Below are 20,385 nucleotides of genomic sequence, written 5' to 3' on the forward strand. Positions count from 1 at the left end.
GACTATCATCTCCCAACTGCTACTCAATTCAACACGCCAGCTATCTCACCGGATAACCACAGCATCAGGACACTAGGTTGGCAACCATCAAAGGACCACACTTCAAGGACTTATTCGGTATCTCCAAAAGGGTGCTACTCCTTCCTCGTTACTCTCACCGGCACCCATCCTATGTCTTGTATTGTATTGTAAGCCAAACCAAGGCGCCTTTATTGCTGTTCAGTTATTCCTCCTATTAATTCTTAGGTACTGTAATTGTACTTCGTAATTTTGCCTTTCTACGTCTTAACAGACGGTTCCCAGCAGGCGCCCTCATCCTCCTCTTCCCTCCTCTATTTCCTTTCCTAATCCCCCTCCCCACCTCTCCTTTCCCACCTCCTGACTCCTCCTTCCCACCTTCCTTTTTCTAGGCCTCACCCTCCTTTCACCTTTCACCTTTCATATTTTCGAGTATTTATATCTATATTTATATCGAAATTATAAACTTTGTATTATCCTCACTAATTTTAATTAAATACAAGCATTTTTATCCAGTTTTTTTTTCTTTTAAATTAACTTTGTTATACATAAAAATACGATTACCCCTCGTTATATGAATAAAATTTAAATTCTTATGTAATTTATAAACACGTGTTTTTTTATAATAAATATACAAACATAACAGAGAACGTAATTTTTCATTTAATGAAGCTTTCCTGTACATCCTCATAGAGGGTTTCGAACTCACTGATGTACTTTATCATCAGTGATTTGGAAATTATTAATTACAAATATTTCGATCAAAATTCTCTTACAGGAAATACATGGAAAAAATAGGAAACACATAATCTTATACAAGATAAAAAATAAAAATCTCTTTACAGTGTATTTTTCCTTCTCAGAGCTTTCTAACAATTATAAATTACAATATTTAAAGATCGAAGACAAAAAATTGTAAATACACATAAAGTTTCTGTTTTCGTTTCAGATATCATCAAGAAGAAAAGAGAAATTTATTAAAAGTTTTCTTTTTTTTTACTATTCTTTCAAAATCTAAATATATATTATATATATATATATTTATATTTATTTATAGGTATATGAATGCATATATGTATTATATTTTGAAGGCCTAAATTGTGAAGCGTAACAATCTACAATAGTTCAAAAATAAATTTAGACACGAGGAAAATTATAGGTAAGGATTAGGCAGTGCTGTCCATATATAATGTCCATGCGTTAATTTAAAAGGCTCTCGTTCTAAAATCGCAACTTGTCGGATATTAATGTATCAATTTATAAATTCCAGTATTATAAAATAGAACCTTTATTAAACCAGCGCATGGAACCAGTTGGATCAGCTCTTGTCGATAATTGTTCACACAAATTTGCAAATTTTTCTATAGCTCTAAGGCTTCTTTGTATTTTTTGGAAAAAATAGGGATGTTTTTTAACGAGATTTCTGTGCTGATATTTATCTTTTAAGAATTTAAAACTTTCTTAACACACACTGAATAAGAATATGAAGAAAGAAGTAACATAAACTACAAATCTAAAAGTTTCTTAGATTTTTTTTTGTTTTGTTTTGTTTTTTCTTCTCAGTATTGTTCAAAAATGAGGTTCTGGATATTTTTTTTGTAATTTTTCGTCCAAGTGATGAGTGATTTCGTTTCTTCATGTTTAATTCTATACTGCTACATCTGCGATGGGTCTGGTAGTACTAAGGCCATGCTTCCCGTGTTGGGAAGTTTGTGAGAGATACCTGACACAGTACTTGTCTTTGGTAAGATGATACACATATATAAACACGTAAGCACATAAAGGTAGAAATATACCATCGTTGAGGCTTCCTAACTACACACTTGGCACTGTGGTGACACACCTCGATACCAATTGGGGTGGCATCTTTAGCACCTGCTGACTTTCAAGCTGGGGCTTTTCATCGCCATGTTTAGAGATGAATACTGACGAATAACGAATCGCTCACCTTCTGTTTAATGTAGAAGAACCAATCACAACATGGTATTGAATACTGACATCGAATTCGAAATGTTTTCGTCCTAAATAAAATAGATTATTATTATTATTATCGTCTTCCATTCTATGATTGCACTTTTATAAAGGAAATTAAATTTCAAATCTTACTTTTGCGCACGAATCGAGAAATTCATCCATGGATACAACGCCGTCTTTGTTCAAATCAAGTTTCTATGAAAATATAACATTAAATTACAAAGAAATTATAAACTTTGTATTATCCTCACTAATTTTAATTAAATACAAATAAGAATTCAAAATGTTCTTTTTTTATAATTTTAGATGGTTTTAAAATATAATTTTGATTATAATTCAGCAAAAAAAAAATATATTTAGAAAATTATCTCCTTTACTGATTTGGAATACTATTTAAAAATCTAGACAAATTTCAAAATTATTATACAGATATTAACTTCAGTTTAATGCATTTACTGTAAGTTCTATAAAAGATGATGGCTATAACTTCTATTCCTGTGCTGAATCTACTTCTTTATCTTTTACTTTTTTGAAGATAAAAACAAAAATATTGATCTTTCAGATAATAATTTGATATTTTATTACCTGGAAAACTCTTTCTACGTGATCTTTTGTTGTCGTATCTTCAACCATCGGTTCTACGGATTTCCCCATTAGGTCATAGATAGCATTGATGATCCTAGTCATTTCATCTTTTGTAATGTATCCATCTCCATTAATATCGTACAAACTGAAAGCCCAACGAAGTTTTTCTTGAAGAGAACCTCTCGCTAATACTGATAAACCAATCACAAAATCCTGTTCAATAGAAAATTTTTTTATTTCATTTTATACTCAAAAATATATTTCTGGAAACAAGAATTCGGTCATTTTTTAAATACGAAATTAATACGTACTGTAAAAGTTATTGCTCCAGTATGTTCCTGGTCGAACGTGTTAAACACATAATGAGCATATTGACTGGTTTCCGCACCTCTAGGAAAGAATTGTGCATATATACCTTTAAATTTCTCTTCTTTCACCATACCAGAAGGACATTCCTGCATTTAAATGAATTGTGAAGCACAATTTAGTTTAAAATTTAACAATCAAAACAATATATTATCATTAATTCAATTCACCTGTTTGAATCCTCGATACATCAACTGCAGTTCTCTTTTGTTGAATTTAGTTAACTGGCATAATGTATCTATAGCTTCTGGCCTAAAACGTGTATGATCCGTATCTAAATCATCAAATTCGTTTTCTGAAAATAAATTTTATACTTTTAAACATATTTCTGATTATATAAAATTACTACAAAAACTTGAAAAGTCGGAAACTATAATAATAATAATAATAATAATAATAATAATAATGAACATATAAAACTCATAAATGACGTCAGAGTGTAAATATTTAATCAATCTCATTTAACTGCATAAAATATTACGAAAATTATACATTTAACGTTTCGAATGAAGTATAGTTTACTACTTATATATTATTTTAAGTGTTATATAATAAAATATATTATATAATGTTGTGATATAATAATATTTATTATGTAATAAGTTTATCTTTCTGAACTATATAAATTATTTAAATTAATGCATAAATAAATTTAAATACTATTTCGTTTTTAATAAAGGCTAATTGATTTTTAATTCCCTTGTAAATTCTAAGTAAAATTTCAAAATAAATAAATAATCTGCGATCAATCAATATCTACTTAAAAAATTTAATTTTTAAAGGGGTGAAAAAAGTTTTTATCGATGGTTTCGTTCTTATTAACGATCTTTTTTTATTATTTTAATGGAAAAAATGCATTCTTCTAAACTCAATATTCTTTATCTCCAACTATGTCAAGTATTCGAAGAAGTAAAAACTTGTTTAATCATCCCAAACAATCCAGATCATTGAAATTTCTATATAAAATTGATTATGGGTGTAATTTAGAAAAATATTCTTAATTATTTTCGATAAACACAGCTTGAATAAAATTCGTTTTTATATATAATTATAATTATTATTAAATTAAAATAATTTTATATATTATTAAACTATTTAAAGAAGTAAATTGTTTAATAATTTTTTTTTAAATCATTAAAATTTCCCAAAATAAACCATTTTTTTTTACTCATTAAGTTCGCCTACGTCTAAACTATTAATAAATTATCTAAATTACAATTTTATTGTATTTTTATTGGTAAAAAAAATAGAAGTTTTATTAATAAATGAATATATTTATTAATTTTTTTTAAAAAATAACACTATTAAGATTTTCTCTTTTAGAAATGAAAAATGTTGGAAATAAATTCTTATTTGTATTGTACTTTAATTTATTGATATAACAGAATAAAAAGTGAATTTTATTAAATAAATTGAAAATATTAGCCCGTTTTTTTGTTAAAAACATAGCTTAAAGAATGATAGAAATATACGCGAATTAGTTATTATTAAAAACAATCGATATTGTAGAAGATGAATTGCGGAAGAAGCGAGAATTTGTTTTTTTTTCTGTTACTCGTTGCTTATCCTACTGACAAATGCATCGATTTTGTGTCTTGTAACAGGATCAACATCCTGCAAACATCTTCAATATTTTATCAATAAGCTATAAAATATATATATTTTTGTATTTTTTTTTCTATTAACTTATTTTTTGTTATAATTAAAAGAATAATTCAATATTATTGTAACAATACTCACATAAGAATTATATTAAATTTCAGTTCATATTCTCGAATATAAAATAAAATTTCAGTATGACGAATTAATGGTTGAATATACCACACTCCATTAATGCTTAATTTCGTTTTATAAGTGTATTTAACGCACACAACATACGTGAAATGTACTGTACATTTTATATATAAAGTTACTTATAGCTGTGTTAAATTTATAAGATTAAGACGAATTCGTTTATACTGAATATTATATATTTTATTATCTAATTTCTATCACACTTTTGCAATATTGAATATACTCTTATCAACTGAAATCAGTTTAAATAAAAGAATGACTTAATTGTATTGAATGTAAGGCTGCAAACAAGTAGGAAAACAAGCCCAATAATCAATTGAATTGGTCATGGACACCGTCATCTGATTGTATTTTTAGATTCTTTAGGGAATTAGTCAGATGGTCCTCACAAATCAAGCTATTTCTTTAGAAATAAATACAAAAAAAAAAGAAAAAACGACAAATATATGTTTGAAAAGTCTAATTCAATTACGTTAAGAAGTTCAAACATCAAAAGATATTAATCGCATTTGAATATAAATACAATCAGTATACGACTTTCAAAATACTTATATCGATATACAGTATAACTATAACAATATAAACCTAATTGTTTATTAATAACGAAGTTTCTACATTAAGTTTTTATATAATTTCGTATTAAGTTAGGACGTAACATAATTAATTTCTATTATTAAAGTAAGATAATTAAAAAATTATATAATCAAAGTCACATTCCGATGATGATTTCCGGTGATTTATTTCTTCAATAACTTAAATAATTGAATATTTTTTAACTAGATTTGGACTTTCGTAGGTAGATTTTACATGGTTATTTTTTATAGAATATTATAGACAGTATTATTTAAATAGCGTATTCATAATTATAAAATACTGATATTATCTGATAAAAGCATTCCAAGGACATCAACAACTCAGGCGAAGATTGCGAGTCCACGTCTTTAATAATAAATTATATTTTTTGTAAATATTCCATATAGTTAATGGAATTCCGTGTAAGGAAAAATAGGTTAGCGAAACTTTACGATAATGATATCATGATCCGCAGTCATGTGTCAATACTTTCCTTCATCGACTTCATTGCTTTACCTTTCCATCATTTTTACTGCACTAAAATTATATACATTAAACATAGAAACTATATATAACTTATCCATGTTTATGTAATGCATGGATTTTTCTTCCCTCGCTTTCCTCTCTTACTTCGTTACAGATTTCGACACAGGAAAGAATTAATTTTGATAAAAAATTATCCTCTGTAAATTTTAGGTCACATCTATTATAGTATTTTATATTTACAATCATTTTAAATATTTCTATATGCAATTTTCAACTTTAACCCCTTTCTTATCATGATTACTTTTATAAAAATTCTGCAAGTGTTTTGACGTATCTTTCCGTATTTATCTATAGTTTATCCACACAGGGAGATTTTATCTATCCGTCTGCTGACAATTTGGATTGCTTGTGTTGGATTTAAATCTTAATATTAATGCCTGGAGCGTGTTTCGTCAAGCGAACTTAGCAATACATGTCAAGAACTACCTTGTAGCGCAATAAGCGTCTTAAGAAGATTAGAACACAGATCACCTGCATTGGGTAATAGAGGAATTAGTTTGAAGTATAGTGTTCACTTTCCCGAACCTAAGCAGTGCAGTGCACTGAAGTAAAGTCACGTTTCCTTCACAGGTAATTTGGTGACATCAGCGTATTTCTCGATACGTCAAGATAAAGTCTTTGTAGTCGAAGAACAAGCATCGTAGTATCTAGTTTAGATTATCGGCCATCTTTACTTATCTAAAAAATGTTCCAGATAAATTTTATTAACTTATGGACATTTTTTTGTATATAAAATTATTTTCAAATGATACTGTCAAAGACAGCTTTCTCGGTAAACAACTTCGTGATTTACTTAATACTGATATATCATCCACTTACCATGTTATTTAAATGGCAATTTTGTCCAGCAAAATTTTCAAAAATTATCTTTTCGAGTGGATTTTAAAAGCTTCTTAACTATATTTTTATGTAGAAAACTCGTAAGTTATTTTTTTTTAAAGGACAATATAATCTTAAAGATTTATATAACTATTGGTTATGTAAAAAGAATACTTTCTATATTTCAACATTATATAAAAAAAATTTTTGAAATAGAGAATTTAAAATGTTAAAAATGATTTCAAATTTATTTACAATTCAAAATTTTTAATGGTTAAAAATAACTTTGAATTTCATTTACTTTCTTCCTCGACAAACTTTAATCGTTTTCGTTAGGATTATTGACGTTACAATCAACTTTCTATTATTTATATCGCTTCTGATGCCACAGAAAGCATAGTTTCAATTGCTTTATTCATCTCAGTTTCTGAATTTATACAAGAGTTTAAATGTTTCTTCTGTTCTTATTTTTCGAACCTTTTTTTTTGCTACAAAAACAAGAATGTTTTTTGTTTCTGTTTATGTAAGATTTATATACAAAGCCGAATGGTGAGGGACAAAATCCCGACATATCCGGGAAGGAACACCTATGAAAAATTTCTGAGGATTTTCTTGCACGGATTCGATCCCGAGTCCCCAGACCCCGGCTAAAAATCTTTTGCCTCCAGTTTCAGAAACAGTGTATTCTGTAGGCTTAGGTGTTAATTTCTTCAGCTATTCTCTACAAAGTTTTGAGCTTCTGACTTTGCAAATATAAATGTTACAAGACTGGTCCTAAGTACTGTTATAAATACCGTTATAACCTTTCTAATATAATCAAGCAATTGTGAAAACAGACTGAACGCTTTTCAATCAGGTGAAGGTGTAATGATGGTAAATAACTGTGAATAGTAATTATTAGTTAAATGTTTATTGGAATCTTTCTCTTTTCTATGATAAAGAATACAAGTATACAATATTTTATGTTGTAATACTTTTCTTTTGTGTTTTATTTGGTGTTATATGCAGTTTATTAATCAGCACTCCGCTATTAAGAAATATTTTCATTCTAAAAGTTTGGATATAAATGTCCAGCATATTGTAGAATTATACACAAAATTTACATATGTTTTATAGACAGTATTATCTAACCCATATGTTAATTATAGTTTGATATATCTGAGAATGGTGCTAAAATTGTTGTATGTGATCGAAAGACCTCTTTCTATATAAAATTGATATGAAACGATAGAAACAGATTACAGTTACATTAACAGAATAAAATGGTTTTAATTAATGCATTTAAAAATTTAATATTTGGCTGGAGCCAGAGTAAAAGCCAGAAAATTTACCTGGATAGAGTTGTTATAAATCTATAGAAACAATTAACATTATTTAAATATTTTTCGCACTTTAAAACTCTAGTTTTTCTTTGAAAAAATTGAATAAAATTACTATGCAAAATTTTAAAAACATTTTTAAGAAAGAAAATACAGGGAATAAAATTTCCGTTTCCCTCTAAAGAAATGCTCCAAGCTATGACATTTACAGCTTAGAAGAGATTCAGGATGAAAACAGAGTGACGTTTACTGTATTTTCTACGATAAGAAGTCTTTTAACGCGGAAACAGATAACCTTAGACTGCTCTATTATTATATCAAAAAGTTTAAAACCTACTTTAATTTGTTTACGAAAACTTTGATAAACTATACTTAACGTAATCATGAAAATAGTTTACTTAAGTTATCAAAATACGATATTTGATACGTGAGAAATTGATATTTAGTTTGGATTTCTCCAAGTAGATATAAGACCTATTCATATCTTAGTCCAGAAAATTTAATTAATAACATCTCGACGAAGATTCGATTCCTTTTACAACATAAAAAAAATCGAAAATAAATAATTTCAGACAATAATGTTCATGTTATTCCCGAGTTCTTTAACTCTGAAATAATGTAAACTATTAATTAGAAACGGAAATAACGCTTGGTTTACTAAATATTTCAAAAAGTTTTCTAGATTATTGGGTTTATGCGTGTTTTGATGAGGTTATTTCAGTTTTATATGCAAATTTGCGTAGTTTTGTATCAACCACTTGAAACTTAACTCTAGCAATTAAGGAAATCATCGAAGCTTGTAACGATGGCATGCATATTCAGAAGATAGTTTCTGTTTTCCATAAACAAGCTATACTCTTTTTATTTCAATATTTACATTTATTTTTCTTGCAGCTTACTTGCAAGATGATGATTAAGTAATTGATCATTAGTCGTAAGTTCGTTTTGGCAGAAATTTTTATATTAAAATGTCAGCATCTTTTATTATAAAATAGTGAAATAAAAAAGAGAAAACGGTAAATTAGAGTAGTAGAAAAGTTCACTTAAGTATTCAAAAAGTTAAATATTTTTTTTAATTAATTTCATATCAGTATATGCATGTATAGAAAAATTTTACAAGTTTTTTTTAACTATGTAAATTGTCGATTAACTGTGTATAAATAAACATTAAATTATAATTTAACAATTATTATAAGACGAGTATAAGTCCAGTTCCAAAATTATAATAAACTTTCCCAATTTCTATGTTAAAAATAAAAATAACGAGCAATTATTTATCGTGACGATGTCACGATATTCTTAATTTTTTAGTTGTGTCTTTCCCCTGTAAATCCTACTTTTCCTGTTAGCAATAGAGTCGTGCCGGTCATCCATCTAACTCCATTCGAGGAAAAATTTTTGAATTGAAATAACGTGACTTCAATTCCTTGGGCTCCTTTTCCTAAAGTTTCCACGACTGGTCTCGCCTTTTATCTATCTAAGTACGTTCTCGAGATTAAGTAAGAATAGACAAATACAGACAAACGAACGGACTACAACGGGAATTTATAGGTCTACAATTTTTCCACATTGCAGCCTAATATGTTTATTTATAAATACATGGTCTATAAATCACTTTCCAAGTTAAATCTTTTGTTTTTGTATCCATATTTTTAAATAATAAAAGTGAGTTTAAGTTTCTAATATTGGAAAGTCGAATCTCCTTTAGCGAATTGAGTCTTATTGTGAATATAAGGCCTCCCCTAGCGATTTTGATGGAATAACAAGGCCATCTGCTCATCTCTGACGATCGCTCCATGTAATCAACGTAGAGATTTTCATTAATTATATATTTTTTCCTCCCTCTTCTCTCTTTTGCAAAGTATGCAAAGAATTTGAAGAAAGAACGGTGATCCGGTTATTTGTTAACTTTTTAATTCTGGAAGAAGTCGACGTTCTTAAAACACAATCAAGTTAAACGCATTCATAAAATGAAAAACTTAGTGAAAAATTATCTTGTAAATTTACAAATTTAAAAATTCCAACTTTAAACTTTTAACAAACTACACTTTCTTAGTTAAGAAAATTTTCATTTTAAACCAATAAAATGGAGTCTTACGTGAAGTTGACTCCTGTTATAATTCTGTTAATTAAAATAATTTCTTTTTAAATTTGCTATTCTTTACATTTAATTAATTAATTTCTTGTAAATTTACTGATTTATCTCTTAACAACATTAAGAGATACCAGCTTAAATTCTTTAAAAAATTAAACTACAATAATCCCTCGATTTAACGAATTAATGGGGGGAAGAGTCAGTTAAAATATAATATAATAATTAAAATATATAATAATAATAATAACGAACTTATAATGTACGAGACGTATAAAAATATTATCATAATATATAATTATAAATAAAATATTATTATAATGTATACAGTACTTTGTATAGTTTATACTCGTTGCCTCGTTAACTCGCGTGCTCTATTAGCGAATTAAAAACAATCTAAATTAAATAGGAGTCCGTTAAATCGAGGGCCTACTATATTAATAATTAACGATTAAGTAAAATTATTCTAAATAAATATATTTTGATTTAGAAACGTCTTTAATTTCTTCATTTCGTTATATAAATACTTACTGTAATTACGTTACTTTATTATTTATATTATTGATAATGTCAAATAAAACAAAGATTAAAGCAAATCTAATTAATTTTTTAATGAAATACATTTAGTTTTTTTTTAAAAATTCCACATCAATTTTACTAAATACAAAGTTGCCCTTTATGTAAAAGGAAAAATGTTAAAGATTCTTCATGAAAAAGTCCACATTAGACTATACATAAGCTTTATATCCTTGTTGGAAAACTTTCTAGTCTGCTTGCTTCTTAAATTATATAAAATGGGATTTCCTAACAGCCAAAAAAAAACAAGGAATTATATGCAGCTACGTAAATAAGATTTTCGATTCGAAATAACCGTCATCTCGTTTCATTCTTTTAAACAGCAATCAACATTAATATATATAACAGTGTGTTCATCCTTACTTTCTCGTATTTTATCTACATCAAAAATTTAAATATAAAATCCATTAAAAGCACAGAATATCCTTGACAGAATAACGCATTATCTAACATTCAGATGGAATTAAAATAACAGTTCTAGTAGTTACAACGATCAGTTGTAGTACTAGATTGGATGTTCGTCAGCTCGGAGCTTAATTATGTTTAATTAATTGATACATACTTAACAACTGCATTACTTTCTAGATTTACTTTGGCAGTATCAGATTAAAACCATTACAGAAATTATAAATGTCATTGAAATTCTGTTATAATACATTTTTTGTCTTTAATAAATATATATATATATATACGATTTCTCATCTCTTATACTTGAATTATTTTAATTAAAATTTAATTTTCTACGGTTAATTTATATATAAATAGATAAAAATTATGATATATATTGAAAGAGAATTAACGTCTAATGTATTTTCTGCAGTAAGCAATTCGGTTGTATGTAGAAAGCATGGAGGAACAATGAAAAATTCTAAATAGAAGATAATCATAGTTGTTTAAAAAAGGATATTTTGACATAACAGCAGATTAATTAAAGTATGCATGAGAATGTATAAAATATTAGCCTAACATAGACTTAATTAAAATTGTTTAAACGATTTAAACTCCCCAAAGAATTCGTAATCTATTGCGATTTGAAGGAAGTGCATAATTAATTTTAACTTAGAGATAATAGTATAGGATAATTAATACTGTTTTTAATGATATTTCATATATTTTAAGAAGCGTAAAGATCGTACTAATCAAGAGAAAAATCTTTTAAAACTCTGTAAATTGTTAATGATTACGCCTACTAAAATTAAACAAGATACTGTACTGGATTTCTAGAATTAAAAATATTACACATCACATACACAAGTTGTAGAAACAATAAACTTTCATTCTAGAATTTTCAATTTTAGACTGGAAAATCTTTTTCCAACTTTATTACTTCAATTTTATCTCATTCTAAACTCTTGTTTTCCTTCGAGAGTTTTTTTTTAGGTCTCTCATTTCTTCCTACAAATCATTATTTCTGCTTTATTGTCATTCTAGAAAAAAAAACCCTTTTAACTACAATTCCACATCCTCTTATTTAAGTCGGGAATCACTTGTCTGAAATTTAGTCTTTTTCAAAATAGAAAACTCTGGTAGACTATAAGCTTGTTTCGTGGATCTCTTTTAATTAATTAAATCCTGAAACAGAAATCACTCTTTACACTTGAATACTTTCCATTCTTCAAAGAAAACACGATACTTTAAATCTCTCATCCGTATAAACAATCGGAAAGTATATATATATATATATATATATAGTTTTATTTTTTAAGAAATCGTGTGGAAATACTTTTTATATGATATATATCTAAAAATTCTTTTATTAAATATTCTTATTTAATTAATAATTAGTTTTATTTCTGCCATATTTTATAAAATTTGCCTTAATTAAGTGAAGAGATCTGAATGAAAGGCAAAAGCGAATTTGTAACTTGACTTTCTATTTTTACCTTTCGTTTTTTTTAAAGAAATTATAATATTTATTTATTTTAAAAGTGATTAATCATTAAAAATACATCTCAATATCAAACTTTTAAAATTTAGTTCATTGTAATGCATTAGGCCACAGTTTGGCTGCGTTATAGCTTCGTGAGGCCCATAAGAATTTGAATTAGGGGGCCCCGTGTACAGTTTTGACTTCCAATTTTCTCCTGGGGAATCTTTACGGAAAACATTTTCTTATAAAAGGGTTTGGTTTGGGCCCCCTAATTGGTGAGGGCCCAGGCAATTTCCCTTTTTTGCCCATAGGATAACTCCACACTGATTACATATTGAAAGAAATGATAAATTTAATGGTTAGCTAATTAAATAAAAGCAAAATAAATACTTAAAACATACGTTATGAAATATCTTTTACCGTAAAAGTAATTAGCAGTGGCAATTTTTCTATCGAGTAGGCCATTTTATATTTTGGATCTTGGCAAGAAATTAATTAATTTTTGAAACAATAACCGTCGAATATATTCAATAATATATCACGTTTTCAAGTTTTCTTTACTCTAAAGCTAATTAATTGTTGAAAATAATTGCCTTGAAAATATTTTAAAATTTCTTTGTTTCAATAAAGATCAATAATTTAAATCTTTTGGAAAGAATTTCTCATACTTTGCCTAACTCAAAAGTGATTATTCTGTATAAACTTATCGTGTTTAATAAGTTTTTCTCACGTTAAAACCTTTTCTTTTCCTATCTCACTGGCTAATTGTTATGTTTTTCTAAACAATTTGAGATTTACACTTCTTTTAACATACAGAAAACTGTTCTGTTGAAGTGCAGGAACGTTATACTCATTATTTTCCAAATTATTTTTGATATTTAAAGTGTAATTAGCTTTTTACATTTACGATAGAACAAAGATTTGTATGAAGAACTCATTTGCAACAACAACCAAAAAAAAAAAAAAATGGCTCTAGAGATTTAAGACAAAGAAAAAAAACAGAGAGACTTTTACAGAGTAAATTATGTTTTTGTTGTAAAAACATTTTAAAAATATTTAAAGCTTCATTAATAGAACTTTAATAACGAGCATCTCGCAATTTAAAAAGTTTCCTTCATAACGAGAGGAAGAATTCGAGATGTTATGAAAGAGGACGTCTCGTATTTAATCCTTAATCCTAACAATATGGTTGGCAATTTAGCGACTATACTTTAATTAGTTTTCATTTTTAGAAGACTTTTGCCGTTATTAATAAATCCAGCAATCGATAATTATAAAAATGTAAAAAAAAAGTAATGCTTGTTTATTTATTTAATTAATTGCTTTATTTAAATATAAAACTGTAAAACACGTGTCGCGTATTCAATTTAGATTTATGATATAAAATATTTCTAGAAGATTTTTTTAAATGATTAAATTATATTTTATAGAAAGTTTACTTACTGTAAAACCTGAAATTATACTAGAGTTAATATTAAAAAATTTTGAAATAGTGTGTATATAGTGTTATACCTTTACAGTTATATCGTATCTGTGGGTATGTGTATACATTGGAAGATGAATTCAATCGAAATAATTTTACCAAATAAACGATGAGAAAAAATTCCTATTTATTATACTTTAAAATGTAAATATAGTTTCAAAATTTCAAGATGAAATTTTCTTATAAAAATCGCTTTAACTCACGTATTCATGAAGCAACAAGTTCCTCCATATTCTCCTTGAATGTAGCAAGCGATCGATGAGTAAAAATAACAGATTATATACAAGTCTTGTAAACAAAGATAATAATTTTGAAATATTTTATCTGACTTAACATCAAATCAATGTTTTTTTTTGAGTAAAATTTAAATTAAAGGACAATGCAGAGATGTAATTACTTTCATGGTTTCCAAGGACTTACTGTGTTTAACGTTTAAAAAAATAAAAATGATCACAAAGCTCGGTTTACCTTTCTTCTATTATTTTAATAATTAAGAATTTTTATTTATTTAACGAAGAAAAAAGCACTTGAAAATTTGAACAGAATGAATCAATATCCTTCCTTTCTCGAGTAAAATTAAATATTGTTAAGGTTGAGCAAACAGAATTGAGTAGAATGAAACGTTGGTAATTGTTACATCGGTTATAAGCATGTCAACATCTTGATTAGTCCTTCATAATTGCCATTTTACACAACAACTTTGTTTGTTTTGTTCGCTATCCATCACCGAATCGAGATGAATGGTTTTTAATGAAAATAAAAGGGTTTACTCTCATCTTCTCCATTACTTCTATCACATAAATAAAATCGATTATAATGATTGCACAGCTTTACTAATAATCGATTGCCTTTTAATGTCATGAACCCATTACTCAATATAATAATAGGGTAATAATACATTCTCATTAGAACTGAAGGCGTAAAATCTTCATATCGTCACGAACAAAAGATTAAATTCAATCGTCTAATTTATGAATTTTACATTGATAAAATTCGAACAAAATTAATATAAAATCGCCAGTTTTTACATATGAATAAAGACTTGAAAACGAAATAAAACATATTATTATCCAGCAAATATAATCACAACAAAAAAACAGATTAGTTTCTCCCCTGTCACTTATGAATGAAAAATCTAGCGTAGCAACTTCAATTACGTTTTAGTATTTAAAAAAATAATAATAAATAAATAAGTTATTGAAATGGCAAAAGGATATCTTCTCCGATTTGACTTTTACATTTGACCATGGACAAAAATCAATTCTTTTACATAATATTTATCTGAAAAAGCCAGGAGACATTCTTAAGAATTCAATCTCTTTTCTTATTTTGAATACGAAAAGGTGGAAAGGTTCAGATCAATCTTTAAATCCTTTGAAATCAGATACAAGTTCTCTAAGTGGCTTATGGACTGTATTCGTCACTATATTCTAGTCTTAAGCTGGAGTTTTGAATTTATTTCTGTTTATATTTCAATTATTATCAATTAGCATATCGATTTTTTTTTCTTCTAAGTAGTTTATTGGAAGTTTTAAAAGTGCATTTTCGTGAGTTTTTCCCAAATGGGTAGTTAGTTACGTACTCGTAGCGTATTCAGTAATACGAATTTGATCATCAAGGATTCTACTTTCAAGATTTTTTTTTAATTATTCAAATTCATATTTCATAATTAAGTACATCTACCAAATTTGTCGTAACACTCATAAGCCTACTTGCGTATAAACGCGAATTTAAAAATAACCCCTTATTGCTTAATATTAATGTTAATAAATGTCAAGTAAATAGCCAGTATATTAAATGTATAAATAAAATCGGTGAAAAAATTTATAATTCATTACGATTTTTTGAATATTTTAAACGAAATTGGCCCCTGCTTCGAGAATTATTTTAACCTTACTCCCTTGGTTTGTAGCAAAATCTTACAGAAATTAATCTTTATTTACAGTAACAATCCAAAATGATTGACAGTTATTATTATTATTATTAAATAAGGCATTTTAATTACACATTTTAATTATTAAATGACAACATTTTGTAACAATTTTTATTAATTCGAACTGCTTGATTTTAAGCTTATAAAGTCAGATCGAATGGAGTGAATGGACTAAAAACAAAGCAATAAAAATTTTATTGCAAAGATCTTTAATTACAATAAAATGGAGGGATATTTTTAAATTCTTTTTGGGTTTTTAAACCTTACTGTTTTAGTGTAAAGATAGAATATTCAAACAATAAACCAATCTCATTTTTAATTAGTATTAGGTAGAAATGTTTTAAAATATTGCCAGTTATTAATAAGTATATGTAGATATAATATAGAAGAATTCATATTTGTCTATATAAAATATTATTTACTGTATAAAAATTACATACTTAGAACTACATTGTTACTTACAATGCACTACGTATGAAAACTTATTCACTGTTACAGAATATTTAAAAACAGGAGTTTAATTCTTTAAGCTTCAATTTATATTATTTAAACCTATCTGATATTAGTTTTAACAATTGTAGCATTTCCAAAACGACTTTATATAATAAAAGAAGAAAACAAAACTTTAATTTCTTCCAATCATAATTAAGCTTTTACTTAATGTGAATCTTTTATAATCATTTAGTAAAATAGCTAATTTTATTTAAAGTGTGCATTATATTATGATTAAAACTAAATCTAAAAGGAAATTTTAAGGCTTTTGAGTTACGACGATAACATTATTAAAATCCATCGAGCTGAGTATAATTCTTATGAAGATGCTCTTACCGATTGTAAAATAAGTAAGATCATCTTCGTATGAATTATATTCTGGTCCTGTATGCTATTTTTTATTAATTATTTTAATTTCTTATTAGACTGGATGTTATACTACTTTATAAAAAGAATTAAATTGCAATATTTCTTTGAAAATATTATTATTTTCCTATTGTTACGTTTTATTTTGTAATAAATGTCACTTACATCGGCGACTTAAATTTAAAAGGCATTGTATTTAGGAAAGTACACTGTTTTGATAAAAATTTTTCGTTTATTTCTGCGATGATTGCTGAAGTAAATGAGAAATTTTATCAAAACAATGTATTTTAATGCTATGTTTTCTTCTAAATTTAAACTATCTAACTAAGTGGAATTTATTATAAATCACATTACAAAGCTCTGTGACTAAATTATATAGTTATTTTCTCATTTTTAGCGCTTCCATTCTCCCCTAAAATTATTTTAAATTACATTCTGGTGCTGTAGAGATTAAAATAATGAAACGCAAGAGTGATTATATAAACTTCCAACATATCGCCGTCATATTAATTAATTTCGGAACCCTTCCTGGCAATCCTTACTTAATAAATATATATTGGATAATATGTTTAATATATTAATTAGAAAAAAAAGGTCAATAGCATATAAAAAAAAACCATTTTCTTGTCCTTAATTCCCGTCACAAATGATAAATGCATTTAATGATTGATAAACCTACTTTAAATTTATTTATAAGCTTATTAACTTTGTTAATACGAACTTATAAATAGTACATAGCAATTTTTACCAGTCTTAATTGTGATTTTTTATGCTAAATTTACTAATTACAATTATTTGTAAGCGTTATTTTAAATTCGGAATACATTTAATAAGATATTCTTACTGTCACCTTATGAAGGTCACCTTATAAAATACTGTCTATTAAAATTAACAAGCTGACAGTATTAACTAATTGCAAACGTTGAGTTTACACTATTAAATAGTTTTAGCAAAGCGAACTTAATGAAATTATTCCTCCAGAGATGTTTATCGTCCATCTTTTAGTTGCTAAGATTCTACAAGAGTGATTTTACTATCAAAACAATATCGCATCTCTTATACAAGTTTATACGTTGCATTTAAAAGGATAGATCTTATTTTATTGTTCGCTTATTCTGCTATTGTAATAAAATAAATACTTTCAACAGGTGGTTGTAAAAGCATGTTTCAGAGGGGAAAAATCATTTTTAAAATATAACAATTTCCTGTTAAATATTTTAAATAAAAAACTATAGATTCTTATACCTTTAAAATTATTATTATTATTATTATTAATATTAATTGCAATTAAATTGAATTCGATTATTTTGGGAATTTTATTTTATTAATTCCTCCGTCTTTAAAGTGTCGATCAATTCGCGTGAAGAATATTTAAAAATAAATAAATAATATTGCAAAAAGTTGCTTAATTTTTTCCATATTTTAATAATAATAATAATATATTAAATTTAAATAATTCTTAAGTGCAATTTTATACACGAAAATATTTCTAATAAAAATATTTAAAAAGGTAATCAATAATACAGTTGATTATCCACAAAATTAGACATTATTTTTCGACATATGAAATAGAAATTACCAAATTAATTCATTTTATTTATGTTTTTTAAGAAAATAAATTATCATACGCTTTAAAAAAAAGTATAACATGGAATATTAATTTATAGATAATAAACAAGTTGCATACAAAACAGTAAATGGGTTGAATAAAAACTTTTATTTATAACTGGAGGATATATACAAATAAAGAATATGAAAGCGGAATGCCATTTTATATATACAAGGAATTTAATAAATGAGGAGACTAACGTATGCATCCTTGATTCAATATCTAATGCAACAAACTATTCAATTACCCTCAATTTTTCATCCTAAATTGTGACTAGATTACCTAAATAAGGCGTATAATAATGATAAATCACGCTATTTCCCTACAACTTTCTGATCCACTTGCGGTGCAATAATATATGCTCGATAAGTAAAGTAAAAACACAAAGGAAAACAAATCGATTCTTATTTCTTTTCAATTTCATCCAAAATGAAAATTTATTTTTAAAAACAAAGAAATTAACTAGAAAAAATAAAAATAACTCACCTAAACCCATTTTAATTCCAGTCCATGCTTCTCTAAAAAATCCTAAAAGCCTTCTATATAAAGAACGTTTACCTCTAGTTCTATTAGGCGAATAGTTCCTATGCCCGGGGCCCGATCTGGTCCCAGAGGTGTGAGAAGATACCATTCCGTACATGACAGCGCTGCCAGGATCACCTGTTGAATATCCGAAACTGTCACCGACAATATAACGGCCGTGTTGCCACCTAAAAGTCCTTATTAACCTTCTATTTGTTCAGTTCAGCCTGTTGCACGTCAGGATACAGTAGACAGCACTCATCCTGGTTTGCTTCTCGGTTATGTCGCACATCCCATCTCGGTGTCATCTGTACCTTAGTCTCCAATGGACCCGTTCGCCTCACGTGATATGACGTCATCCGGCATCTAACTCTGCCGTCATATCTACCACTTCATAATTCTTCTCTGGCTGGTCCACTCCAAATATTTTTGTTTATTTTTAATATAGAACTTGTGGCCCGCAGCAACGTCGCTCTATTTCTGGAATATTTATTCCGTTAATGATTCTTGGTCCAACAGTAGGTCCCGATATTAAATTTATCGGCTCTACGAGTGAATGAATTCTCCCGAAACCTGACACTAGAATTGCAGCTAGAGAATAGATCAGAACTTCTCCAATTGAATTTCAATGGGGGCCGTAAAGAGTCTTCTCTTAAGTGAAGATACTGATTCCAAGATTTTCGGTACGTAAAACGATTTAAACCAACTTCAAATTACTAATTCCAGTAAAACAGCCATTCGAATTTAATACAATTTACGTTAATAATCACTTTTATTTCTCGTTAATTCTGAATTCTCAATCCCTGATTTCAATTAAGGCGCAAACAGATTTAAGTTTCGTTTTAAATTGTAATTAATTTAATTCAGTTTCGTGTTAATTACAATTAAACATATTAAATTTCAATTACACAGAAATGTAAATTACATATTTTCTAAATTTATTTCGATAAAATATGGAGATTTTTTTATCTTTTTTAATTCAAAATACAACTGGAGAGATCATAAAATAATATTAATCTTGCTTTTATCAGGCGCAGATTATTATTATTATTATTATTATTATTTGGGAAAGAGTGCATGAAATTTTCACAAAATCCATTGTTAACACGGTTTGGGTGGACCACCTAAATTTGTTGAATACTTTATGATAATAAATATATATTATTCTTCCCTTTCGTGATCAGATCTTAGGATAATTTATTATTGTATTATCCATTATCTCTGCCAAATTTAAAACACACACACACAGAGAGAGAGAGAGAGAGAGAGAGAGAGACTATGTGACATTCGAAACTATCAATCAGTGATGGGCTATTAAGTAAGTTTATTCGACATTACGTACGAAATCACGTTATTATAAGCCACGTCAGCCTCGAGATAATACTATTAGAAAGGTAAGAAGATGAATCTAAAAATCGATGTTAAAAATGGAAATCAAATGGAAGGAT

General features: G+C 27.0%; 1 protein-coding gene across 2 annotated transcripts in view; it reads right to left on the reverse strand.

The window, feature by feature from the left end:
• Positions 1-658: 658 nt before the first annotated feature.
• The window catches only part of LOC136976677 (A-type potassium channel modulatory protein KCNIP1-like), an 83,638-nt gene continuing 63,911 nt past the window's right edge, over positions 659-20,385 (reverse strand). For both annotated transcript variants that reach the window (XM_067272038.1, XM_067272037.1), the window contains 5 exons: positions 3,114-3,238; positions 2,889-3,032; positions 2,578-2,790; positions 2,125-2,187; positions 659-2,039 (listed from right to left, as the gene is read on the reverse strand). In XM_067272038.1, coding sequence (XP_067128139.1) covers positions 1,992-2,039; positions 2,125-2,187; positions 2,578-2,790; positions 2,889-3,032; positions 3,114-3,238 — 593 coding nt within the window. In that variant the 3' untranslated portion in view covers positions 659-1,991. The remainder of the gene's footprint in view (positions 2,040-2,124; positions 2,188-2,577; positions 2,791-2,888; positions 3,033-3,113; positions 3,239-20,385) is intronic.

Source organism: Centruroides vittatus, unplaced genomic scaffold (genome assembly GCF_030686945.1).
Source record: "Centruroides vittatus isolate TY-2023 unplaced genomic scaffold, ASM3068694v2 contig_417, whole genome shotgun sequence".
NCBI classification, from domain to species: Eukaryota; Metazoa; Arthropoda; class Arachnida; order Scorpiones; family Buthidae; genus Centruroides; species Centruroides vittatus.